Below are 27,089 nucleotides of genomic sequence, written 5' to 3' on the forward strand. Positions count from 1 at the left end.
TTTGAATTTTTATATAGTCATTGATATGCACCAGGGCAATGATGGATCGGAATCTACCCCAAATCCAGGCATAATGAGTACATTTTGCTTCTATACTTATCAACTATTCTTATTCAAAAAGAGCACTAGATTCATTTAGCTAAACAGATAACAAAGAGTAGAATTATATTGATCTCAACTAATTTCAAAATGCTTTTTATTTCTGCATAATGTCGAATACTTTTTACAGTTTAAAAAATGATCTGTTTTGAAGGTAAGATTGACAAATCTTGAAATTAAAAAAGCAAATATGTGAAGGAGCTAAACTATACATCAAATATATTTGGCAAGGGAAGACTGGAAGCTTGCTTACATTAAATTCAGAAAAACTTTTATACTCTTTTCTGTAAATACTTTTTTTAAAACTGAATAGCCACCTTTGGAACACTTTCTGTTATCAATCAATATTTTTAGATAGTTAGAACCTGGTCCTAAGCCTAAAGTGGGCTTGATTTTGGAAAGTAAATCTTTTCACAACTGCCTTGATGCACGGAAACCTTTTTAAAAATAGACACTCCCTAAGTCTTTTGTTCGCATGATCACACACTGATGCTTAGATGTTCCAAAATCTAATATGGCCACAATAGTCTTGATAACCAAAGTCATTTTTTTCCATCTTTAGAAATCTACACTGGAACAACCATATCCAACAGATCTCAAGCTACTATGTGTGTGAACGAACCTTCTCTTTTGTTTCATACCTGAATGCTGTACATCTATTTTGGATTGTATATTGTGTTTGTGTATTTATGCTTTGGTTCATAGTAACTTCTCATGTTATGGAATTGATTTGCATTAAACACAAACAGTAAAATAAAATTTATATATATATATACCCAAATTCTCCCCTCTTCTCCCTTCCTATTCTTTTAATTAAATGAGTTTGGATTTTTTAAATGAGGTTTCTAGGAAACTGTGGAATAAGCAAAAGAATCAATAAACATAAAGTCAACAATGTAACTGACTTGATAAACCACAGATATCAAAGTCCCTGAGAGCAAGAAAAGCCCTCTTGACTCTTTGCTTGAATATTTAACAACCCATCTGCACTATTACTCCTCACCCATCCTGCCTCTCATGCATTCTCACTGGAAAATGAGAAACAGGATCCTTTTCTGATTAATCTTTATATGTAAACTATAGTTATAATATGGGCAGAAGTGGTTTTCTCCAGAGGAGCTCAGGGCAGAAACAAGGAGAGCGTGATATTTTTTGCTATGTGAGAATATCTCAATAGGAGGAAAATCTAGAATATCAACTAAAGAGGAAAAAAAGGAAGGAGATAATTTTGAAAAAAAAAAAAAGACCATTAACGTGGCAGTTATAGCAACTTAGATTATTTTATTAAACAAACACATATGCAAGTGAGAGATCTTGCCTGGGATCCATCTAGAGCAAACCTTTCTCTCAAGGAACTTATAAGTAGAAAGAAAAGAAAAACAAAAAGAACTGCAATGTTGTGGGTACAGAGTAATGTGGATCTCAGCATGACACCACACAAGGGAGGGTTACTTCCACTGTAGCACTAAAGAAGGCCTCCTGGAGAAAGAAGCTGCTCAGCTGGCCCTCGTGGTTAGAAAATCATCCAAGCAGAGACAGAGATATTATGTTAAAATAGTTCAGCATCTCTGCAAATACAATTATCTCAGCATAATTATAGTTAGCTCACTTTAACAAATGATATTTCAGCAGAATCACAACAAAAGAGTTCAAATAAGAAGCCAAAGGGATGTCACTGTTAAGTCATGGACATCATGTCACTTATTCCGAGGTATATTCTTTCTCACCTCACATCTATGAAATCTGAGTGGCTCCTACTATTGATATTGTCTCATAATAACAATTTTTAATTATTTTTCTGCGTATAAATTGTGATTTAATCTTACAAACTATGGGCACTCTGATTTGTCCAAATCTGATGATTATTTGATGAAATATGATGAGATTGACTCCTGGGCTGACAGAGTTTCTGGACTCCTGGTTACTGATCCCAAATGGAAATGGAGACATGGTGAGGGCTCATGAGATACTCTGAAAGGACCTGTTAAGATCACAAGCAAAAAATTGTTCTACATAAGAGATATTTGTACACCATGTTCATAGCAGCATTATTCACAATAGCCAAAAGGTAGAATCAACCCAAATGTCCATTGACAGATGAACGGATAAACAAAACAGCCTTAAAAAGAAAAGAAATTCTAATATATACCACCACATGAATGAATTATAAGGACATTATGCTAAATGGAATAACCAGTCACAAAAAGACAAATAGTGATGATTCCATTTATATGAGGTACCTAGAGTAATCAGATTCATATAGACAGAAAGTAGCATGGTGGTTGCCAGGGACTAGGGGAGCAAGGAATGGGGAATGTGGTTTAATGGGCCGAGTTTTAGTTTACAAGATAAAAAAAGGTCTAGAGATAGGTTGCACAAAATGTGAATGTACTTAATACTACTAAACTGTATGTTTAAAAATGGCTAATGCAGTAAGTTTTTAACTCATGTATATTTTACCACAATTTTTTAAAAATAGATTTATCAGGACTTCCCTGGTGGCGCAGTGGATAAGACTCTGTGTTCCCAATGCAGCAGGCCTGGGTCAATCCCTGGTCAGGGAACTGGATCCCACACGCATGCCACAACTAAGAGTTTGTATGTCACAACTAAGGAGCCCATGAGCCGTAACTGGGGAGCCCACCTGCCTCAATTAAGGAATCCACGTGCTGCAACTAAGGGGTCCGCCTGCTGCAACTAAGACCCGGCAAAATCAAATAAAAAAATAAATATTTTTTAAAAATAGATTTACCTAAAGATGGGAGTGGGGAAGAAAGGGGAAAGGGTCTGCTGGAAATACTGAGGCTAAAATATGTAATAGATAAAATGGAGGGAAAGAGTGAGAGGATGGACAAAAAAGAAAGATTAAAAAGGAAAACTCACCTGCGCCTCAAAAACCGTAATGCAAGACATATCAAAAGGACCAAGGAGGGCACTAATATTGCCAAAAATATCAAGCTGACGGAGGTGGGGTGACCTGGCAATTGGGAGAGGACACAGGGATGTCACTTCAAACCCATTCTCTAGTTCTCCTGGCTTTGTTACCCACCCGAGTGTCAGCACCACCACTATCAGCTTCTGATGCATAGGCATCTGTGATTCTCTCTCTCATATTCCTGGATATCATATATTCACAGCCACCCTTTGCCTCTCCCTCTTACCCCATCCCACCCAGTCTATAAGTCCTTCATTCTTATCTCTTCTATACCTTAGATCATCTATTTTCATTCCTCTTGGAACTGTAGTCCCAGGAATAAATCTCAACCTCTGTCTCTCTGTCTCTTTTTCTCTCTCTGACTCTCTGTCTCTCTCTCTCTCCTTCCCTCTCTCCATTCCTTTCTCCCCCCCGTCCCTCCCTATCTCATCCATCAAATCCCTCCATTTTCCCAGTCCCCTCCTCTGTGCTTGAGGACCATCTCCTCCCATTCCCAGCTGGGCCCCAGTCCTTCCTCACCCCAGTAGACGATGATGTCCTGGTCTCCTAGACTGCTGTGCTTCACTCGGCAACTCAGGCCAGTCTCCTCCCCAGCCGTCACATCCAGGGTTACTCGGAGATACCATGTCCCATCAGCATTGGGCACAGTATCACCTTGCCGAGTGCCAGACTGCTTCTGCTCGCCCCTCATCCACATCACCCACACAGGTTTCGGGTAGAATCCTGAGACATGGCACACCAGCAGCAGACGGCCAGGCCCAGGACTGGGGTCACTGGACAGCCAGGCCTCGGGCTTCACTGGGGCAGGAAGAGGCAGGGAGACTGTCAGATTATGACTCTAATCTAGAGCATAGGCATTCAGAAACCCACAGGTTTGGACAGTGACCTCTTCTACTCTTAGGGGAATCAAATCATTTATTGATTAAGCCCCTCTCTCCTTAGGTACCTCCTACTCTTGAATTCAAAGAAGGTGGCAGGACATGAAATAGAAAAGTCTTATGAAGAGAAAAGAACTAACCTTGCCTCTGTAGTTCGGCCTTCCCTGCATCGAGGACACCAAGGAGAAACCGAGGGCAGGTGTCTGAGAGGAGCGTCTCTATGATACCCTGGATGCCTTTGTACTGAGAGGTGAATGCACAGAACTGCTGCGCCCTGCTGCCGCCCTCTGGGGCAGGTGCACATGAATGATTCTTAATGCTCGCGAAATCCAGTCCTCCTAAAGCTCCCCTCAAAAAGCTTCCTATGGACTTCCCAGAATGCAACTCACAGCCTCCTATGCACTGGATCACAAAGGGGTCTGGATACAAGGAAAACAGGGACAAAGTTACTAAAAAGCAAACAAGAAAGAAAGTTATGGGGAAAGGACGTGGGGCTTTGGATTTGGGGGGTGGGAGAAAGGTCTGAGATGTGAGATGACTCAAAAACTAATTGCAGTATTCAGAGCCTTTCCAGAAAGAAGAGCATTGGGGAAAAGTATGCATGTCATAAATGGTGGGGACGGTCTGCTGTAAGGCTGTAGGGTGGGCATGAGGGGAGAAGGGGAGCAGCTTGTGATGGACTCAGGAGTACAGCATCCCAGGGTGAAGGGGAGAGTTACACTGAGAGAAGGGATCAGGCAGGAGATGCTTGAGGAGACGGATTGGAGGAGGAGGAAGTCACACTTCAGTTCACTCAGGCACAGAGTAGAGAATTGAGGGCTTTGTCCTTGGGGTTAGAGAGAAGCCAGTTATGCACAAACAAACCAGGAGATGGTTACAAAGGGGGATCTTCATTTATCACACAGGGGTGCAAGAAACAGGAAGAATCTGGGATACTTGTTGGAGGTGTGGAGTCAGAGTTGGAGACTACTCTGGAGAAGTGTGTGCATGCAGTTGGGTAAAGTGGGAGGATGGAACCAAGATCCAAGAGAGTAATAGCCTTAACCAGGAGAGAGAAAAACCACTGGGAATCTCCCCGGAGCAGAGGACTGTACTCACATTCAATCTGGACTTTACTGACATAGTCCTGCAGTTCCTTGGTGAATCCAATGAAGTAGGCTTGGAATAGGTCCTCCAGCTCAATCAACTCCTCATTACTGAAGTTGCCCTTTGACCAGGGCTTCAGGAAAACGGCTTTGCCCGAGTCATTGTCCCAGCCATGAATCTGAAAATCATCCAACCAGCCTGAGACTTTATATTGTGCCCAGGTGCCGTTGGCAAAGGTCAAAGTCTGGATAATACGGTAAGAGGTTGGCCCCTGGAAGGCTGTGGGTGGTGGAAGGATAAGAAGAGTGAGGAGAAAGAAAGAATCAGGATGAAATGATAAAGAACCCAGAGTCTGAACAACAACACAGAGCCTAAGACATTTTCCTGCCCCAAGGCTTCTAGCTCCATCCCCAACCTCCAGAATGGGGGGAGAGGGCTGGAGACACGAGGGCCCTGACCCTTAGTGATCGGTGCAGCATGCTTTCATCCAGACCCCCTGCACCTGTTCTGGGAGCTTCCAGAGTTCCTCTTACCATCCTCATTTTCACCACCTGGGACGATAACTGCTAGCAATAGAAGTGGCAGAAGCAGCATTTCATTGGGAACTTCTGACCCTCAGAGGTGCTGTTTGATCTCTAATTTCAGCAAACCTTTTTCTCAGTACTCTATAGTGACTTCCTCTCTCTGCCAACTGACAAATCTCTTCCTCACCCACACTGCACGTCACAGAAATACTGTGTCTTCTACAGCTCTGTCCTCCCACTCTGCCTCTCATTTCCGCTCCAGCCCTTGACTTGCAGATTTTTTTTAAAGTCTCTGGCTTCCAGCTGTTCTCCTTGACCTCAGCTTTCTTCATATTTATTACTTCGGAAAAGCTCCCGTGTGATGTTAAAAGGTTATCTCACCTCCCCAATCCTTTATTTCCACATCTGTTAAATAAGAGGGTAATATTAAACAATTGCTCTGCTTCCAGTCTCTTTTAATCCAGAAGAATTCCTTTGGTTTATACACCCAACTGGACCTCCCTCCTCACTGCCCCTTTCCTCTGGCACTTTGCCATTACCTCTTCCCAACGTTCTCAATGGCCCCTCTTTCTTATCTCATCCCTCTTACCTAGTCTCTCTAACCCACATTATGGTTTCTGAGTGTGGGTGTGTGTTGACAATCATTTACATGCATGCAAAGCATTTAAATCACTGCTTTATCGTATTTGATTCTGGGACCCAAATGCCAAATGCTTTCATCCTATGTGACCCAGGTCACTGCCACAAGCCCTTATTCGTGCAGCGCAATCCAAACCCTCTCCCCATCTGTTCAGCACTCTGGTTCAGAATTGCTATAAAAATGTACACCTGATCATGTCAAGCTGATGCTTAAAATATTTCAATTACTTTCATGAAAAATAATCCAAACTCCTACTATGTATGTCAATTTTATATAAAAAGGCTCATATAGATATATCATTCTACAAGAAAAAGGGTGGGGGAGGTGAAAGCAGTGGGATCTGTGAAAAAGGGAAATTGACAAGACAATTTGTACCAGTGAACACTTATGAACATAAATGCAAGAGTCTGAAATCTGTATGACATGCAATAGAGAGAGAAGGAGATGGTTATATAGGCCCTCTAGACACACAGGACCCCCAAAGAATAATCTGAGATGGGTGGGACATCCTCTGATTAGAATCCAGCCTGGCTGAGGGTCCTGGCTGTCCTGGGGGAGCCCAGTGCTCTTCCTCTGTCACCAGCCTTCCCCAAGCTCCCTCTTCTCACCCCATTGGTGCGCAGGCCACAGGCATCCTCATGCTTGCCTTTCCCTGGGCTCTTACCTGGCCCTCCCCCAAGCTCACCTCAGTGGGTGGTTTTCCTGCTAGAGAGCACTGTCCTCAGCACTCCAGTGTCCTGTCCTTGCCCCAGTGTCACACTCTACCCCTCATCCCCTCTCTGTCAGCAGAAACCTCACCCTCTGCACACTTCCCTATTCTAGAAACCCCACTGCCTTCCACAACATGCCTTTTACTTGGCCTTTCATTTCCCCATTAGCTCGTCTTCAAGCTATTCTCTCCACTTTCTGGCTCCCAGCAGCAGTCCCTGCCTCTGTCCTGTGTCCTCCCTCATCTCACACCTACAGCAGTAGGAAGGGTCCCACCCTGAGATCTAGGGTAAATCACTTACTAGAATGCATTGATCACTGCCCTAGGTCTCAATTTCTCCCACTGCAAAATGATTGGACTAAAAGAACTTGACATTCTCCAATTCTGCTTCAACTTTAACATTCTTTGACTCGGTCTGTGTTCACATTCGTTTTTATTTACATAGTCTTTTCTTTCTGTGCCTCCTGGGCCTCATTTCTTACTTTTCTATGGCTCCATAATGTTCTCTATTTACCCTTAATCTGAGTCCCCAAGGTCTCATCTCTATTTTGTCACCACTCCTCCCTAATTTATCCATTCATTCTAAGTGCTGCTCACCACCTTGGCTAAATTTTGAAACATAAAGCATTGCCTTATCATTAGACCGTTAGATTTCTTTGTGTAAATATATGAACAACAGGCAAGATGCTTTTTTTTTTTTTTTTGCAAAATAGAAGCCAAGAAATGAACAAGAAAAAAACTACCACAAGACAGCGATATGCCAGGTAAGCTATAGTTTTATAAATTATTTATACATGTATATGCTGACCTTACAAGATGATAAGAAAGTCTTCAAGAAGCAAATCAAATAAGACATTGAAAACAAGAGAGGGAAATAGAAGCTTCCCAGGGCATTGTCGAGGGTTGGTTCCCAAGGCTTTTGTCTACAGTAGCCACATGGGTGAAGAGGTAATGTCTTGAGATCACCCCCCCCCACCAAAAAAAAAATGCAGGTTGTCATGAGACTTTCTACTACACCCTCAGTGAAACTGGACCAGAAAAAAAAATCCATCCAACTGAACAGGGAAATAACAAGGAATGTTATGGTTACCTTATGCTCTGCCTAGGAATTTCTTAAATTATTCTTATGAAATTTCTTAATCACAGGTTTGCCTCACATGAGTTTGGCATTGAAAATATTCTAATTAATTTGGAATGCCCAATCCAAGAAATTAATATCAAAAAAGTGGTTCCAGGAGAGGAGGCATGAATAGGTAGGGCACAGAGGATTTTTAGGATGGTGAAAATACTCTATATGACATTATAATGATGGATATATGCCACTCTATATTTGCCCAAACCCATAGAATACATAAAGTTTTTTTTCTCAGCAATCAGTAAAAAAGAAAAACAATTCTGATCAACTTATGCTGGACAACAGACTGGATTATCTTTCCATGTTCTCTAAATAAAATGATCATTTTTAAATTATTTCTCTGGATGATGTATTATTTCTAGAATTTTTTATCTAGCTTTTTATCTAGCTTTTATCTAGCTTTTTTTAAATTGAAGTATAGTTGATGTACAATTTTATATAAATTACAGGCATACAGCATACTGATTCACAATTTTTATAGGTTACACTCCATTTATAGTTATTATAAAATATTGGCTATATTCTCTGTGTTGTACAATATATCCTTGTTTGTCAGCTTTTTAAAAATTGAAATTTACTGTCACTTCTGTTGTGTCTTTTAAATATTAAGTATCTGACATAAATCACAGCAAGATCCTTTTGACCCACCTCCTAGAGAAATGGAAATAAAAATAAAAATAAACAAATGGGACCTAATGAAACTTCAAAGCTTTTGCACAGCAAAGGAAACCATAAACAAGACCAAAAGACAACCCTCAGAATTGGAGAAAATATTTGCAACTGAAGCAACTGACAAAGGATTAATCTCCAAAATTTATAAGCAGCTCATGCAGCTCAATAACAAAAAACAAACAACCCAATCCAAAACTGGGCAGAAGACCTAAATAGACATTTCTCCAAAGAACATATACAGACTGCCAACAAACACATGAAAGAATGCTCAACATCATTAATCATTAGAGAAATGCAAATCAAAACTACAATGAGATATCATCTCACACCAGTCAGAATGGCCATCATCAAAAAATCTAGAAACAATAAATGCTGGAGAGGGTGTGGAGAAAAGGGAACACTCTTGCACTGCTGGTGGGAATGTGAATTGGTTCAGCCACTATGGAGAACAGTATGGAGGTTCCTTAAAAAACTACAAATAGAACTACCATATGACCCAGCAATCCCACTACTGGGCATATACCCTGAGAAAACCAAAATTCAAAAAGAGTCATGTACCAAAATGTTCATTGCAACTCTATTTACAATAGCCCAGAGATGGAAACAACCTAAGTGCCCATCATCGGATGAATGGATAAAGAAGATGTGGCACATATATACAATGGAATATTACTCAGCCATAAAAAGAAACGAAATTGAGCTATTTGTAATGAGGTGGATAGACCTAGAGTCTGTCAGAGTGAAGTAAGTCAGAAAGAAAAAGACAAATACCGTATGCTAACACATATATATGGAATTTAAGAAAAAAAAATGTCATGAAGAACCTAGGGGTAAGGCAGGAATAAAGACGCAGACCTCCTAGAGAACGGACTTGAGGTTATGGGGAGGGGGAAGGGTGAGCTGTGACAGGGCGAGAGAGAGTCATGGACATATACACACTAACAAACGTAGTAAGGTAGATAGCTAGTGAGAAGCAGCTGCATGGCACAGGGATATTGGCTCGGTGCTTTGTGACAGCCTGGAGGGGTGGGATAGGGAGGGTGGGAGGGAGGGAGACGCAAGAGGGAAGAGATATGGGAACATATGTATATGTATAAGTGATTCACTTTGTTACAAAGCAGAAACTAACACACCATTGTAAAGCAATTATACCCCAATAAAGATGTTAAAAAAAAAAAAAGAAAATTAGGGACAGTTAGTGATCTTGGAAACACTGTTAGGCTTTAACTGTTTTCCAAGAGAGTACTGTAACTGTAATCATTGAACCTAAAGAAGTGAGAGAAGTTAGATGATCATATTAATCCTTCATCTAATCCTCACTGAGAGCTGAGAGTATTCCTGCTTTGGAATATTTTGTTAAGTGTCTATGTCCTACCTTAGTGGTGCATTCTGTAATTTAATAGTCTCTTAAGTCCCTTAAGTGTTTTCACATGGTAGACACAATTGGTATAGTTGCCTAATATTTGGCATTGCTACAGCAGTCTGTCTGGGCTACCTGTCCACCTGCTTTGGGGGGACCAGTTCTCTTCCACTCCTAGACATTAGTGGATTTTAATAGCTGGGTCTAGTCATGGAAAGAGTAACTGTGGGCATACCCTGAGATACACTCCCTAAGGAGTAGCATCAGAGGCTTCACACTGTCAGGGAATATAAAGTTTACTAAAATAATCCAGCCAGTCCAAATAAACAAGCAAATAACAATAACAGACTCCAGAGAGGGAGACCATTACCTGTATTATGTAATCCTCCTTCCCAGACATCATGATTGATTCAGGGAAAAATACCCAAGCAGGACCCCAGAAAGCCATCCCTTGTATGTTTTATAATGGGAGATATTGGATAATATTTCTCTCCTCTCTGTGAAGATTTGAAGATGTGACCTTAGGCTGCTGGCAGCCATGCCCCCTATCCTACACAGAAACTGCCTGCAATGGGAGAGAACAAAGCCAACATGGAAGAGAGAAAGAGAACAAGAGGCAAAGAGTAAGGGGTAAGATCAAGAGAGAGAATGCATATGAGAAACAGCTGGGCAGACAGACTGACTCACCTGATTCTAGGTATTCTGAAGGCCAGCTTTAGTGCCTCTCCTCTTGTGGTATAGTTATATAAGCACTTAACGTCTCCTTTTTTTTCTTTTACATGAACTAATTAGAATTGGGGTTCTATTACTTTTGTAACAGAGCAGGACCCTACGGGGCCTTCCCAGGGCAGAAACACCCTCCCACGTCCTCTGCCTGCCTCCTGTCTGTAGAAAAACTTGAGCTAAAGAATAAATTTAATCAGAGAAGTGAGAAAATGCAAAAGCAAAGAAAAGCAGTCAAACAAGACAAAATAATAATAGTTTAGCCATTAAACAAAATCAAGGACATTTAGTTCCTCCTCAAGGGTATTCTGAGGCATATCTGTTGAGCAGTTTTGCAGATACTGAAACCCTCACAAGGTGGAAGAGTTTAACTACATGATGACCAGATTGTAGCTATGACCTAAGCTGCTCCATCTTACACAATTCCAAGAACTGTCCTCAAAGACATAGGAACACACCAAGCCTGGAAATGAAGATTAATTGTACTAAAAAAAATCAAGATGACACTGATCAGACCACTGCATGAACAATTTCAAGATGACTGTCAGAGCTGACTGTGCCATTCTACATGTAGCCCCCTCCATCTGCCTATATGTCCCTAAAAGCTCTGGTCCGCTGGCTGGCAGTGGGGAGTTGGCTTTTGGACATGAGTCTGCCTTCTCCCCAGGTTCCCAGCCTCCTGAATAAAACAACCTTTCCTTTCCTACCAAAAAAAAAAAAAAAAAAAAAAGAAGATGTGGCACATATATACAATGGAATATTACTCAGAAACGAAATTGAGCTACTTGTAATGAGGTGGATAGACCTAGAGTCTGTCATACAGAGTGAAGTAAGTCAGAAAGAAAAAGACAAATACCGTATGCTAACACATATATATGGAATTTAAAAAAAAATGTCATGAAGAACCTAGGGGTAAGGCAGGAATAAAGACGCAGACCTCCTAGAGAACGGACTTGAGGTTATGGGGAGGGGGAAGGGTGAGCTGTGACAGGGCGAGAGAGTCATGGACATATACACACTAACAAACGTAGTAAGGTAGATAGCTAGTGGGAAGCAGCAGCATGGCACAGGGATATTGGCTCGGTGCTTTGTGACAGCCTGGAGGGGTAGGATAGGGAGGGAGACGCAAGAGGGAAGACATATGGGAACATATGTTTATGTATGACTGATTCACTTTGTTACAAAGCAGAAACTAACACACCATTGTAAAGCAATTATACCCCAATAAAGATGTTAAAAAAAAATACGAAAAAAAAAAAAAAAAAAGAGTCATGTACCAAGATGTTCATTGCAGCTCTATTTACAATAGCCCAGAGATGGAAACAACCTAAGTGTCCATCATTGGATGAAAGGATAAAGAAGATGTGGCACATATATACAACGGAATATTACTCAGCCATAAAAAGAAATGAAATTGAGCTATTTGTAATGAGGTGGATAGACCTAGAGTCTGTCATACAGAGTGAAGTAAGTCAGAAAGAGAGACAAATACCATATGCTAACACATATATATGGAATTTAAGAAAAAAAAAAGTCATGAAGAACCTAGGGGTAAGACAGGAATAAAGACACAGACCTACTAGAGAATGGACTTGAGCATATGGGGAGGGGGAAGGGTAAGCTGTGACAAAGCGAGAGAGTGGCATGGACATATATACACTACCAAACGTAAGGTAGATAGCTAGTGGGAAGCAGCCGCATAGCACAGGGAGATCAGCTCAGTGCTTTGTGACCGCCTGGAGGGGTGGGATAGGGAGGGTGGGAGGGAGGGAGACACAAGAGGGAAGAGATATGGGAACATATGTATACGTATAACTGATTCACTTTGTTATAAAGCAGAAACTAACACACCATTGTAAAGCAATTATACTCCAGTAAAGATGTACAAAATAAATAAATATTAAGTATCTTACAACTGAAAAAAATATTGGTTTCAAGCTGGTCGCTTGGCAGAAGAAGACACAAACCTGAATTCTAGGGATCCATGACCAATACAATCTTCTTTTTTCTAATATAGGCAGTCCTTGCTTTGCACAATTTCAGTATACACAAATTTCAGTTACCATGGTTTATTTAAATAATGCCAATCCCCCAACAACATGGCTCAATTTCAGTTGCCACAGTACACTAAAGATTAGTAATTGAACAAAGCACAAACTTTACTAGTAACTCTTCATTCTATGAACGACTATGGAAATAATAAAAGTGCAATCAGTAACCAATGACATCAGTGACCAATCACAACACTTCTTTCACAGTCTGTCAGTGGCTGTTAATTCTGTTCCATGCATGGACAGCAAAATGTGTACAGTTGACCCTTGAACAATATGGTTTGAACTGCATGAGTCCACTTATATGTGAAATTTTTTTTTTCAGTAAATACAGTCACAGTACTACACGATCAGAGGTTGGGTGAATCTGCACATGCAGAACTGTGGGTTCGGAGGGCCAACTGTAAAGTTACATGTGGATTTTCAATTGCGCAAAGAGTTGGTCCCCCTAACCCCACATTGTTCCAGGGTCAACTGTACTTGCGTTATCTCCTTGTATCCCAATAATAAATCCGTGTGACATTTAAATGAAGAATAATAGAAAGAGGGAATCGGCCAAGAAAGATGAAAATGAAAATGCTGGAAGTGAGATTTGAATTGAATGTAAATAAAGTCATAGAAGAAATAGCAGACATGGGGAATGTTGACACTGCCACTGGCTGAGAAATTATAGATATGAACCTAGAGGAACTTAGTGAAGGCAAACTTATCAATATAAATGAGAAGGATGAAGGTGTCCCAGACGAAGTGACGCCTACAGAAAACTTCACATTTAAAGAACTCTCAATGTATCAAAAACTCAAAGTGTAAATTGGAAGCTGGCCCAATCTTAGAAAGAATTATGAAAATTCACCAAGGCATAGAAAAGATACTCCATATCTATAAGTTATAGAATGAAAATAAGGCAAGCACAGTTCAAACCGCTCTTGGTAAATATTTACAAGAAAATAAAACATTTAAATTCTGGACATTTTTATCATTTTCAGTGACAACATCCTAAATTAATACTAGTGTTACTATTTTTTTCAATATCCCTATACAGTTGACCCCAAAACAACATAGGTTTAAACTACGTGAGTCCACTTTTACATAGATTTTTTTCAATAAATACAGTACTACACAATCCACAGTTGGTTGAATCCACAGATATGCAAACACAGACACAGAGGGCCAGCTGTACAGTTATACACAGATTTTATGACTGCGACCCTCACATTGCTCAAGAGTCAACTGTGTGTTTATAACCAACAGTAAGAGGGTTTTTTAATGTTTCGACAAAAATTTTTAAAGGTGATGGAATGATCATAATTTTCCCATTGATTATTTAGGTCTTTTGCTTGGTTTCACTTTGCATGATCATTTTTTAGCGTCCCACACTATTATGCAAAGTAAAGACTGACTTTATATTGTAAGATTTGGAGTCAAAATTTAAAAATTATAATTTGTTAACATCCATAATATCTTCTTATTGACATATCACTTCATTTTTCTTTAAAGAATGCCTTAATCCTTTGAAGCTTGGAAGGAATTAAGTACATTGGATTGGGATTCTAATATCATTCTGCTTATGGTATTAATTTTACTAAAATACCATGGCAAACTAGTACCAAGTCCATCAACTTAAAGGATATTTTTGGAAGTATACATTTGGCTTGTTTTCTGGAACCCATAATTTTATTAATATCTTCAAATTTTCCAAAGAAGTATTGAAGATTACCACAAATTGAATTCCTAATCCCATGATGGCATAAGCACTTCTTCTCTTATATTTAACAATGGTTTTAATTTCGTATTTATATTTTCAATACACTCCAATGTTTTGTTGGAGACTGAAAAGTAATAGTACCATTTTTGTATGGTATTTTAAAACTATTTATAGATAGGCTTTTACTATATCTTTTAATACCAAAATTTTAAAAAGAATGTGCACAGATCAAAGTATATAGAATGCGAAGTTACTGTCCTTCTGCTTCACACTTACTTCAGATGCAGCCCTTTAAGATGGTAACCTAAAGTTCAGGCACCAGTGATATCTTTGACGATTTGCAAGTCTGGTGAAAGCTTTGCTGAACTTCTCAGTGTTTTTATCTGCCTCTCATGGAATCAGCAGATGCTTTTACTGGAAAAGCAGCCCCAACTACAGGGCTCATTCTGTGAATTTCTGTCTTCTCCTGGATATTGACCCAGTAATTTATTTCTCCTTTGTTGGTTCTTCAATGTCTTCAGGCAGATTTTATTTTATATTTTCTCGTGTTTTCTACTTGTCCTTGACAAGAGAGTTGGTTCAAATTAGATAGTCCATCATTTCTAGAAGCAGAAGGCCTCTACTTTTTAAAAAATTGTTCATTAATAAAACCTACCATCCTTTCATGTGTGGAGCCTCAATTTATGTCTCAGAAATCTAGGCAACAACAACACTGGTACAGGCAAGTTGAGACTCTATAGTGGGAAGTGACCCCTGAGCATGTGTATAAAACACATGAATTCAAGGTGAATTTCTTCACAGGTCTCCTTGACCATGAAGCTAGTTCAAAATAATATAGGAAAGGAACCAAATTTGGGGCACCTTATCTAAGCTGCACACCTAGTCCAGACTGAAAACCAAGGCAAAAACGGGCACTAATTGTTTTGTTGCCTAATGCTTTAAAATACTCTATATCTAACAGTCTCTGATTCCTTTAACAGATAATTTGCCTCAGCCATTCCTCCTGAGGCAGCCTAATTGAAGGTCATTGCTCATAGAATCTCATGCACATTTCCTACGATTTGCTTTGTGGCCTGTGTTTTCAACACTAACTTTGTTTTTGAGGCCTGTGTGTTTACTTAAGCCTTGGCAAGTAAATCTCTACTTCCATAGAAATGCACTCTTGCTCTAGTGGATGCTGTGGAGCCACCAGTGTACCCCCTTCAGGACAAACATAAGTGTTTCCCTCAGCCTGAGGGAGTGTTGGCTGCTGACAGCTCACAGACATGTCCCTCTCCAGGCATTGCCTTCAGTGGGAGAGTTGCTCTGTCCAAGGGGACATCCCTTCCCTGAGAGCACATACCAAATATGTGAGTAAAAAGTTAAGTCCCATTACCTAGTTTTAGGAAGTCTCTGAAGGGCCATCCTAGCTCCAGAACTCTCTGTGAGTTTGACTAAATCCTCTACTGAAACTGCATCACAGTTCAACTTCCCCCTCTCCTCAGTCCTGCTGTTCCTGAAAGCACCCCCAGCAAGCCTTCTGCATGCAGACATCCACCTGAGTATGTTTCCTTAGAAACTGACCTATGACACTCATCTGTATAAAAATAGTCACTTGACTTGGACAAAGCCATCCTAAGTAGCAGCAACTTGCCACAGTAAACCCTCAAATGGACACGAGAAGCAAAGTCCTACAACAACCTGCTCAGGCCACAACAATAAAAAGGCAACTACATGGCATACAAAAAGCTCCATGTAGAGAATGGATAAAGAAGATGCGGTACATATATACAATGAAATATTAGTCAGCCATAAAAAGGAACGGAATAATGCCATTTGCAGCAACGAGGATGGACTTAGAGACTGTCATACTGAGTGAAGTAAGTCAGACAGAGAAAGACAAATATCATATGATATCGCTTATATGTGGAACCTAAAAAAATGGTACAAATGAACTTATTTACAGGATGGAAATAGAGTCACAAATGTAGAAAACAAACTTATGGTCACCAGGCAGTAAGGGTGAGGGGGGATAAATTGGGAGATTGAGATTGACATAGACACACTACTATATATAAAATAGATAACTAATAAGGACCTACTGTATAGCATAGGGAACTATATTCAGTACTCTTTAATGACCTATATGGCAAAAGAATCTAAAAAAGAGTGGATATATACATATATATATATATATATATGTATAATGGAGTCACCTTGCTGTATACCTGAAACTAACACAACATTGTAAATCAACTATACTCCAATAAAAAGGTTTTTTTAATTAAAAAAAATTTTAAAAAGCTCCATGTTGAACCATATGGGTCACTACACACTCACGAGGCCAGAGACTCATGTGGGCATTCCCTAATTTCTAAAGCCAAAGGTTTCCCACAGATTAATTTGTTCTCCATTTCCATAACAATTTTCCCCTCCATACTTGTCTTCTAACAAAGGCCCCAGCAGGCTTTATTAATTCTCTTATGAATTAAACTATTATCCTAAACTACAGATATCCATCGACCTTCCATTTTATTTAAAATGAGTGAAAATGTATGCTAAAAATTTATTCCAACCTTGTTTATAAGTTATAGACTTTCCTTGGTTTTGTTTTAAGTTACAGATCTTCTCTAGGTTCAGTAAAGAGGAAGTTCCTTTTTCTATTTTGGGTTTATTTCAGTGAAATGAATTATGAAATATTTCCCTCTACTATTTTCCCGGAAGTTCACTCTGATTTTTAACATGTTTCTTTTTGTATAAATTTTGGAATGACTGGTTGCATTTTCTCCTTTGCCTTAGAAAATATACAGATAAAAATAAAACTAGAGGGGCTTCCCTGGTGGCGCAGTGGTTGGGAGTCCGCCTGCTGATGCAGGGGACGTGGGTTCGTGCCTCGGTCCGCGAAGATCCCACATGCCGCCGAGTGGCTGGGCCCGTGAGCCATGGCCGCTGAGCCTACGCGTCCTGAGCCTGTGCTCCGCAACGGGAGAGGCCACAGCAGTGCGAGGCCCGCGTACCGCAAAAATAAATAAATAAAACTAGATACAGATAACATGGGTGTTACTGTGAAAATTTTGATTTAGCCTTAGCAAAAAATAAATAAACCAAAGCTATCAACACATTTTTAGGCAGATAAAGTCTCATTTTATTGAATGAGTGATCTATGTAATTGCTGAGGCCACTATGTACAGACAAGAGGGGGAGAACCTATTTCTTGGTCTCTTCCTCCTTGGACAGAGCCTTGATGATTTCTCCCTTCTTGGCTTGGAACCCGTCTTTACATTGCTCTCGTGCTTCCCTGGTCTTAGACCTGCGGGCCTCAGCCTAGTCGGTCTGAAGCTTCTTGCAAGCTTTGTCTAACTTCAGCTTGTGGATATGTTCCGGGCTTGTTTTTGAACACATTACCCTTCACTTTCAGGTACAGGCTGTGATACATGTGGCGGTCAATCTTCTTAGATTCACGGTATCTTCTGAGCAACCGGCGTGGAATTCTTATCCTTCTCCTCATCTAGGTTAACTTCTTGGGCATTCGAGCATTGGCAGTACACTTTCACTTACCTAGGTCCATAAGCCTGCCCTTCTGGCAGGCCGAGGTATTTTTCCGGCTTCAAGCCTGGGAATGGACAGTCACAGGCTTCTGGATGATCAGCGCTTTTTTTTTTTGCGGTACGCGGGCCTGTCACTGTTGTGGCCTGTCCCGTTGCGGAGCACAGGCTCCGGACGCACAGGCTCAGCGGCCACGGCTCACGGGCCCAGCCCCTCCGCGGCACGTGGGATCCTCCCAGACCGGGGCACGAACCCGTGTCCCCTGCATGGGCAGGCGGACTCTCACCCACTGCGCCACCAGGGAAGCCCTCAAGTGATTTTTATTGGTCGACAAACCTTGCATTCTCTGGATAAATCTCACTTTATGTGGTGTTTGTTTATATTTGCAAGTATTTTATTTGAGTCAGTTATAGATAATTTCTGAGTAAATATACATAAATGAGATTAGCTAATGGTTACTATTTTAATATTTGGGTTTTTTTTTTCCTGGAAAAATTCTTGCTGGTCTGGTGTAATGAAAATAGTGCTTCCTAAAATTAGTTGGGATTGCCAACAAACACATGAAAGGAGGCTCAACATCACTAATCATTAGAGAAATGCAAATCAAAACTACAATGAGGTATCACCTAACACCAGTCAGAATGGCCATCATCAAAAAATCTACAAACAATAAATGCTGGAGAGGATGTGGAAAAAAGGGTACCCTCTTGCACTGTTGGTGGGAATGTAAACTAATACAGCCAATATGGAGAACAGTATGGAGGTTCCTTAAAAAATTAAAAATAGGACTACCATCCGACCCAGCAATCCCACTACTGGGCATATACCCTGAGAAAGCAATAATCCAAAAAGAGTCATGTACCACAATGTTATTGCAGCTTTATTTACAGTAGCCAGGACATGGAAGTAACCTAAGTGTCCATCAACAGATGAATGGATAAAGAAGATGTGGCACATATATACAATGGAATATTACTCAACCATAAAAAGAAACAAAATTGAGTTATTTGTAGTGAGGTGAATGGACCTAGAGTCTGTCATACAGAGTGAAGTAAGTCAGAAAGAGAAAAACAAATACCGTATGCTAACACATATATACGGAATCTAAAAAAAAAAATGTTCATGAAGAACCTAGGGGCAAGACAGGACATGAGGTTACGGGGAGGGGGAAGGGTAAGCTGGGACAAAGTGAATGGACATGAGGTTACGGGGAGGGAGAAGGGTAAGCTGGGACAAAGTGAGAGAGTGGCATGGACATATATACACTACCAATTGTAAAACCGATAGCTAGTGGGAAGCAGCTGCATAGTACAGGGAGATCAGCTCAGTGCTTTGTGACCACCTAGAGGGGTGGGATAGGGAGGGTGGGAGGGAGGGAGACGCAAGAGGGAAGAGATATGGGGATATATGCATATGTATAGCCGATTCACTTTGTTATAAAGCAGAAACTAACACACCATTGTAAAGCAATCATACTCCAATAAAGATGATTAAAAAAAATCAGAAACCATTACTTGTGATCCTACTTGATGAAATGAGAAACTTTAGAGTTTTACTTAGAATTAAAATATATGCTAATAAGCATGAAGTTTACAAAGGGTCCTGCTATAAATGTACTATTACTAATGTAAAAAGTTAATAAATAAAACCCTCAATTAAATAGTGTCAGAGGCCCCACGTGGGGGCTCTCAAGCTTTTACGTGGCTCGCCATGATTGCAGATGCCAAACTGCAATTCTCTGCTCATCCTGAATAAACCCAATTTTGCTGGAGAAATATCTGGTCGTCTATTTGTTTTAGGTCAACATTTATAATAAGAAAGCAGTGAGAATATGTGGGAAGTGAAGTTAATAGAATATTCTGGGGTTATTTATCCAAGATTCTCTTCTCATTGGTCCTGCTTGAATGTTCCATGCCTGCCTTATCATACACTGGTCTCTGCTGGACATGCTGACCTTCCTCTTTCATGGTGTTTATAACTGTTTAAAGTCTCTTAAATATTTTTTTATTCTATTTATCACCCAGATAAATGTATTTAGGCTATTTATTTTGTTATTTATTGGTGTATAAGTAAACAAAAATTATCTCAGGCTAATTCAAGGAAAAACATTTTTTGCAAAGTTAAAATTAGAACATAGAAAGCTGGAAAGAGCTTCACTTGAATACTTGTAATTTTAGAAGCTGGATAACCAAAATCACAACTTTTCTTGAAACCATCACAGCACTGAAGTATCAGGGCAACCAATTAACCCAGAATTTAAGGAAAGATTCCTCCAAGGAAATAGGAGATGCATTGCTTACTTGGGACAGATGCCAGATGCTACATAAGCCAGGAAGAATAATTCAGCTAAAATTGTTAATAAATTCCTAAAGTCTAGCATGAGTATATAGAACCCCTAAGAGTCACAGATGGATTTTTCCATGGACCTCACCAGGGGCTCCTGAAAGATTGGAATCAAGGATATAGGCCAGAGAAATCCTTCCTCGCGGCACAGGCCTGAGATCTGAGAAAGGCAGGAAGTCCCAACCAGATCCTTCTCCACTATCTCCCACACAGAAAAAAACCTTAACCTGGGGAGGGGAGGGGAGGGGAGGACAGTGGGGGAGGGCAAAAGCTCTACCGTCTTCAGGGCACAGGTGAAGACACACAGCAATTGGAGAAAGAGGAAAAAGTGGGGAAGGGACACTAAAACATCCTGTCCTCAACTATTAGAGGTTCCATACTGCTGAGAGGAAGGCAGGAACACTTAGGAGGCCCAAGCCCTAAAACTGAAAGACAATGCTTAATAATGAGACTGAGTCAGAATAAAGATAATGCCCCTACTCTCCATCCCAAGCAGGTGAGCAAGCATAGAGTAATAGGAACATTCTACTGCTGCAAGAGAGGCAGCAGCATGACCATAAACCTTGAGGCACCTCACAAAGGAAGTATCGAAGCCTGAGAGTGAGGCAGACATTAAGAAAAACTCTTTAGCAAATAGTCCTACTGTACAAACAAGGTAATGCCAGAGGAATTTGAAGGCTGTTGAAACAACAACAAAACACACAAACCCAGTTAACTCCTAACTCACTGACTGAAACCGACACACTTGATGCTTAGCAAAAAAAAAAAAAAAAAGACAAGTTCACTTTGAAGCCAAGAAAATAAAGATAAAAACACTCTTGACCTCAGTGTCTATTGTTGTACACAAGATGTCTGCATTTGGATGAAAAGTTATTAAAAACACACAAAAAAAGCAAGGAGAGGGAAGCCCCCAGGTGCCTAAGAGGGTCTGCACTTGCCCTATGAATTCTTTTGCCCAAGAGACAGTGACACTAGCCAATTAAAACAAACAAACCAAAAAAAGTACACAAAGATAGGTTGAAAGAGACAGAGAGAGAGAGAGAGAGAAGGGAGCTGACTTCAAAAGAAAGGAAATAGGTTTATATTTTAGAACCATTGAAAGCACTTTTTCTTGCTTTTTAAATATGAGGCCCCACATTTACATTTTGTACAGGACCCCCAAATTATGTAGCCACCGGTGCTTATACCCTTCACCATGACTGGGGAAAACTGAGGAGAAGGCAGTTTGAGTTTGAGCGGGAAGAAGAGAAAAGAGAGTTAACTAACTAAGTTAGTCTGGGACCAAGAGCTTGGGAACTGGGCAGAGACACCAAGGGACATAGCAGATGGAGGAGGAGAGGAGGAAGTACAGGAGAGGAAGAGGCTAGGAGGGGTGGGGGAGGAGGACCGGAAAGAGAAGTGGAGCGGAGCCACAAGGTGTTCAGCTCAGCTCCTGTGGGCAGAGTTGATCCTCACCAGGGAGCAGGAAGCAGCTGGTACTTGAGTCGTGGCCCCACTGTGGATCTGCAGCATCCCAGGCAGCTCCACTCCTGAATGTACACTCAGCTATGTCGGAAAAGGACAGATCTGAAGGAGCGGAAGACAGGGGCTTCTCAGGAGCTGGCTGAGGAATACTGAGAACACGGGGAGCTGAGAAAGAGCAGAACTGGATGCCAACATCAAGGGATAAAATGTGGGTGGGGGGAAGGTGACCATGACCAGGAAAATAAAAGAAAAGAATTGGGAGAGAAGGAAGTGGTTATACAGGTCACTGATAATTATGTGCTCCCTGTATCAGGAAATCCCAGAGGAGAAAACTTGGATGGGTCATATATTAGTGAATATGTGTAGAATCTAGAAAAATGGTACAAATGATCTTATTTGAAAAGCAGAAATAGAGAAACGGACGTAGAGAACAAACATAAGATACCAAGGGGGAGGGGAGGTGGGATGGATTGGGAGATTGAGATTGACATATATACACTATTAATACTCTGTATAAAATAGATAACTAATGAGAACATACTGTATGGCACAGAGAACTCTACTTAGTGCTCTGTGGTGACCTAAATGGGAAGGAAATCCAAAAAAGAGGGGATATATGTATACATACAGCTGATTCACTTTGCTGTACAGCAGAAACTAACACAACATTGTAAAGCAACTATACTCCAATAAAAACTAATAAAAAAAAAGAATTCAAGATGGCAGGATACCCTAGCTATCCTAGGGGAGTCCAGCATTCTTCCCTGGGTCACCAGACAGCCTGGGGATCCTTCTTGACTCATTGGTGAAGACTTGACTCTTTGGTGCTTAGACCACCAGCATTCTCATGTTCTTTCTAACAGCTCTTACTTGGTGCTCCTCCAAACACCATCACAGCTCTTGAATTCCTGCCTCCTCAGGACACAGATGTGAGCTCCCCTCCCCACATGGTCTCACACAGTCATCTTACATTCCCCTCCCCACCAACAGAAACTTGAACTTCCCTGCTAGAGAAATCCACTGCCTCTTATAACCATTTGCCTTTTACTGGCCTCATTTTCTCTCCCTCTCTGCTTCAAGTTTTTTGCTTGCCTTTCTGGCTTCAGGAATCTGGTCTGTGTGCTTCTCGCCCCTCACAGCAAATCTTTTCCAGTAAAAGCCACAACTACTGAAGCCCGCACGCCTAGAGCCCGGGTTCCGCAACAAGAGAAGCCACTGCAATGAGAAGCCCGCGCACCGCAACGAAGAGTAGACCCCGCTTGCCGCAACCAGAGAAAGCCCACGCACAGCAACAAAGACCCAACACAGCCAAAAAAAAAAAAAGAGAGAGAGAGAAAGCACTTTTAAAATATATCTAGGGGCTTCCCTGGTGGCGCAGTGGTTGGGAGTCCGCCTGCCGATGCAGGAGACATGGGTTCGTGCCCCGGTCCGGGAAGATCCCACATGCCGCGGAGCGGCTGGGCCCGTGAGCCATGGCCGCTGAGCCTGAGCGTCCGGAGCCTGTGCTCCGCAACGGGAGAGGCCACAACAGTGAGGGGCCCGCGTACCGCAAAAAAAAAAAAAAAAAAAAAAAAACATATATATATATATATATATATATATATAGGGATATCTGAAGAATTTCCTACAGTGCAATACAGCACTAAAGACTTGAATATGAAAAAAAGAAGTTAAGAGATATGAAAACTAACATGAAATCCAATATAAGCCCAATAGAAATTTCATTAGGAGACAAAACACATAATGAGAAGAGGAAATATTTGAAGAAGTAATGGCTGGGAATTTTCCAGAATTAATAAAAGGCATAAATCTTTAGATTCATTAAAAACAAAAGCTCCAAACAAATTAATGATTTGAAAAATAATCTTAATCTTTTATAGTGAAGAAAGCAGCTCAAAGATGTAGGTAACTTAGAATATAAATCAATTTAAAGCAAAGTTCCTTTCTCTTAGATTTCAGTTTTTTCTTAATAATTTAATCAATATTTAATAAATACCAAGGGACATGCTGAACACTAAGATGAGAAAGTGTAGAAGACAGAAGCTCACACTCTAGAAAAAGAAACATGTAAACCAACCATAAATCTAGAGTGTTGTGCACCAACCATAAATGTAGAGGTTGATGATTCTACTGTGAGAGAAAGTACAGGGGTGGAATGAGCCTCATTAAATCCACTTTATCCATATTTGTACTGCTTACATGGCCTTGCTCACTCAGAGCCCCAAATATTGGCTTCAATAATCATATAGGACTGAGGCAGTGAGACTATATACCCATGAGAATATTTCAAGTGGTTTTTAATTCAGAAATTGATGAAGATATCAAGAAGGTTGAACCTACATAATGAGTACCCATATAACACCTTGTGTGTTAGATATCAACTTTAACTCTTCCATAAGAAGCCGATGAGAATCTTGGACAGTCAGAGAACATTTTCTTGGCCATGCTGCTTAATGGTTCGCACCTGTTTCAGAATCACTACATAAGAAGGATAATAGTCAACACACCTATTAGGTGCCTCTTCTCGTGCCAATTACATTTAATATCGTTTTTTCCCAGTTTATTTTTTAGGGACACATAATCAGATAGAAAGTAGGTGAAACCATTCTTTGCTATGTGTTTACTCAAGAATTCTCCTTAAGAGCATCCTCTACGAAAACTATTTTAAGAAGACTTTGATTTTCCCTCATATGTTCTGAAAATGCTGCCTAAAAGTTTAATTATTATCCTGCTATGGTCGTTATATGCTTGTTTACTTGTCTACCTTGCTTAATGGCTAATCACCTAAAAGAAACTTTGCCAACACCGGATGTATTAGTTGGCTAGTGTTGCCATAACAGCTACCACAGACTGGGAGACTCAAACAACAAAAATGTATTTCTCAGTGTTCTAGAGGCCAGAAGTCCAAGATCAAGGTGTCAGCAGATGTGGTTTCTCCTGAGGTCTCTCTCTTCAGCTTGTAGATGGCCATCTTCTCACATCAATGTCCTCAGACCATAGTTCCTCTGTGCATGCACATCCTCTTGACTCTTTGTGTGTATGAATTTCCTCTTCTTCTAAGGATACCACTCACATTAGATTAGGGGCCACCCTAGCAGCCTCATCTTAACTTAATTACCTTTCCAAAGGCCCTGTCTCCAAATACAGCTGCATTCTGAGATGCCGGGCATTAGGGCTCCAACATATGAATTTTAGGGAGACACAATTCAGCCCATAACACAGGATATAGTCACTTTCAAAATCTTCACTTTACCTCTTTCACTTTTCAAAGTCTTACTGACTTTCAAATTTGTTTTTCTAACAGAGGTGCCCTATAGATGTCTAGACTTCAGAGACTGTTGCTATGGCTTATGAAAGTAACCTCTAACTTCCAAAAGGTCTATAATTTTGTATTGTTTTCTTATTAATAATTGTTGCCCCAGTGTTTACACTTAAATAGACATCTCTGTTTTTTAACATGTAGAAATAAGTCTAACTTTTCTTTATTAAGCCCAAAAATCAACATTATATTTTTCCTCTCCTTTCACAAGATGCGCTTAAAGAAGAGAAAAGTAGGAAGAGTCACTCTAGTATCAAGATTTAGTATAAACCTAGAGTAAATAAGATTACTTTACTACATTGCATTGGTGCAAGGATAGACTTATAGAAGAAAGGATTAGAATGAGTCCAGAAACAGACCCATATACTTACATATGGACACTGAAATTACAACACAACTGGTACTGCGTATCAGTGTTATTAAGCAATTAACTAACATTGAAAAAATACAATTTTACCCCATTTCACACTGTACACAAAAATCAAATCCAGGTATATTATAGATACAAATGTAAGAAGTAAAGTAGTTAAGCTTCTCAAAGATAAAATTGTACAGAGGCTTGCAAAGTGGGATCCTCAGACCACAAGAATCTGCATCATTTGGAAGTCATAAGAAATGCAGATTCTTGGGCCTCTTCCCTGACCTAAAGAATTAGAAACTCTGGAGGTGGGTCCCAACAAGATACACTTTAAAAAGCCTTCCAGATGATTCTGATGTCCACTCGAGTTTGAGAACCATAGATTAAGGAGAATATCTCATGACCTTGGGGTAGGGGTAAATAAATGACAAGAGTAGAACAAAAGTCATAAAGAAAAATGTCAATAAACTGTATCCCATTAACAAGAAATCCTTTTCATCAAAATACAACTTTAAGAGAGTGAAGAGTAAACCAAGACTTGTAGAAAATATCACAATGCATATCCAACAAAGGATTTGTATACAGAAATTATAAAGAACTTCAATTCAACAATTAAAAGACTGAATCCCCTCCCCACCACAGACACACACACACACACACACACACACACACACACACACACACACACACAAATAGCTAAAACCTTAAACTGGTACTTCACAAAAGAGTGTATATAAATAGCTCAAAGGCATATGAAAATATGTTAAGTACAATTAGTCAACAGGGAAACATGAGCCAAAATAACAATTGGATGCTCTACACCCACGCCAGAAGGGTTAAAATTAAAAGGGTTAATATATCAAATATGAATTAGGATGTGGATAAGATAGAAGGTAGATTGGTATAAACACTATGAAAACCTGTTTGTCATTATTTATTGAATGTAAAAATTATATATAACCTGTGACCCAGGATTTCATTTACATGTATATTCCAAGAGAAATGAGTGTTTATATTCACAAAAAACATGTACAAAAATGTTCAAAACTGCATTGCCCAACACACCTAAAATCTGGAAATAATTTGAATTTCTATCCAGAGTAGAATGAATAAATTTTGGTATATTCACACAATGGTATACTACACAGCAATGAAAAATAATAAATTACTGCTGCATGTCGCAACATGAATAAAATCACAAAAATAATGTTGAGTGAGAGAAGGCAGACACAAAATAAGTCTTACTGTATGATTCTAGTAACATGAAGTTCAAAAACAGAATCAAAACTAAACTCTGGACATGGAGATCAGAGTATTTGTTGTCCTTAAAAGATGTTATCTGGGAAGTGGAACCAAGAGGGAGATTTCTGGGGGCTGAAAATATTCTTTATCAGGGTAGTGGATTGTGCTTGTGTCCCTTCAGGAAAGCAGATCTAAAATAGGAAAGGAGAGAAAGTCAAAGTACACTGCAATGACAAAGGGAGCTTTCTAGGTAAGACTTTATTTAGGGGCATGATGCCAGGTATTAGGAGTGGGACACTCAGTAAAACAGGAAAGGATAGA

The 27,089-nt window shown here is 40.2% G+C and overlaps 1 protein-coding gene across 3 annotated transcripts in view; it reads right to left on the reverse strand.

Moving 5' to 3' along the window:
• Positions 1–1,368: 1,368 nt before the first annotated feature.
• LOC115844741 (T-cell surface glycoprotein CD1b-2) overlaps positions 1,369–27,089 on the reverse strand; it is a 40,454-nt gene continuing 14,733 nt past the window's right edge. The window contains exons 1-6 of one of the 3 annotated variants that reach the window (XM_030842157.2): positions 5,532–5,649; positions 5,011–5,277; positions 4,053–4,331; positions 3,554–3,832; positions 2,983–3,076; positions 1,369–2,080 (exon numbers count right to left, since the gene is read on the reverse strand). In XM_030842157.2, the coding sequence (XP_030698017.1) occupies positions 2,059–2,080; positions 2,983–3,076; positions 3,554–3,832; positions 4,053–4,331; positions 5,011–5,277; positions 5,532–5,592 (1,002 nt within the window). In that variant the 5' untranslated portion in view covers positions 5,593–5,649 and the 3' untranslated portion in view covers positions 1,369–2,058. Of the gene's footprint in view, positions 2,081–2,982; positions 3,077–3,553; positions 3,833–4,052; positions 4,332–5,010; positions 5,278–5,531; positions 5,650–27,089 lie in introns of those variants that run through there. The other 2 variants (XM_070046427.1, XM_060286452.1) reach the window with 2 other exon arrangements.

The sequence above is a fragment of the Globicephala melas genome, chromosome 1 (genome assembly GCF_963455315.2).
Source record: "Globicephala melas chromosome 1, mGloMel1.2, whole genome shotgun sequence".
NCBI lineage: Eukaryota > Metazoa > Chordata > Mammalia > Artiodactyla > Delphinidae > Globicephala > Globicephala melas.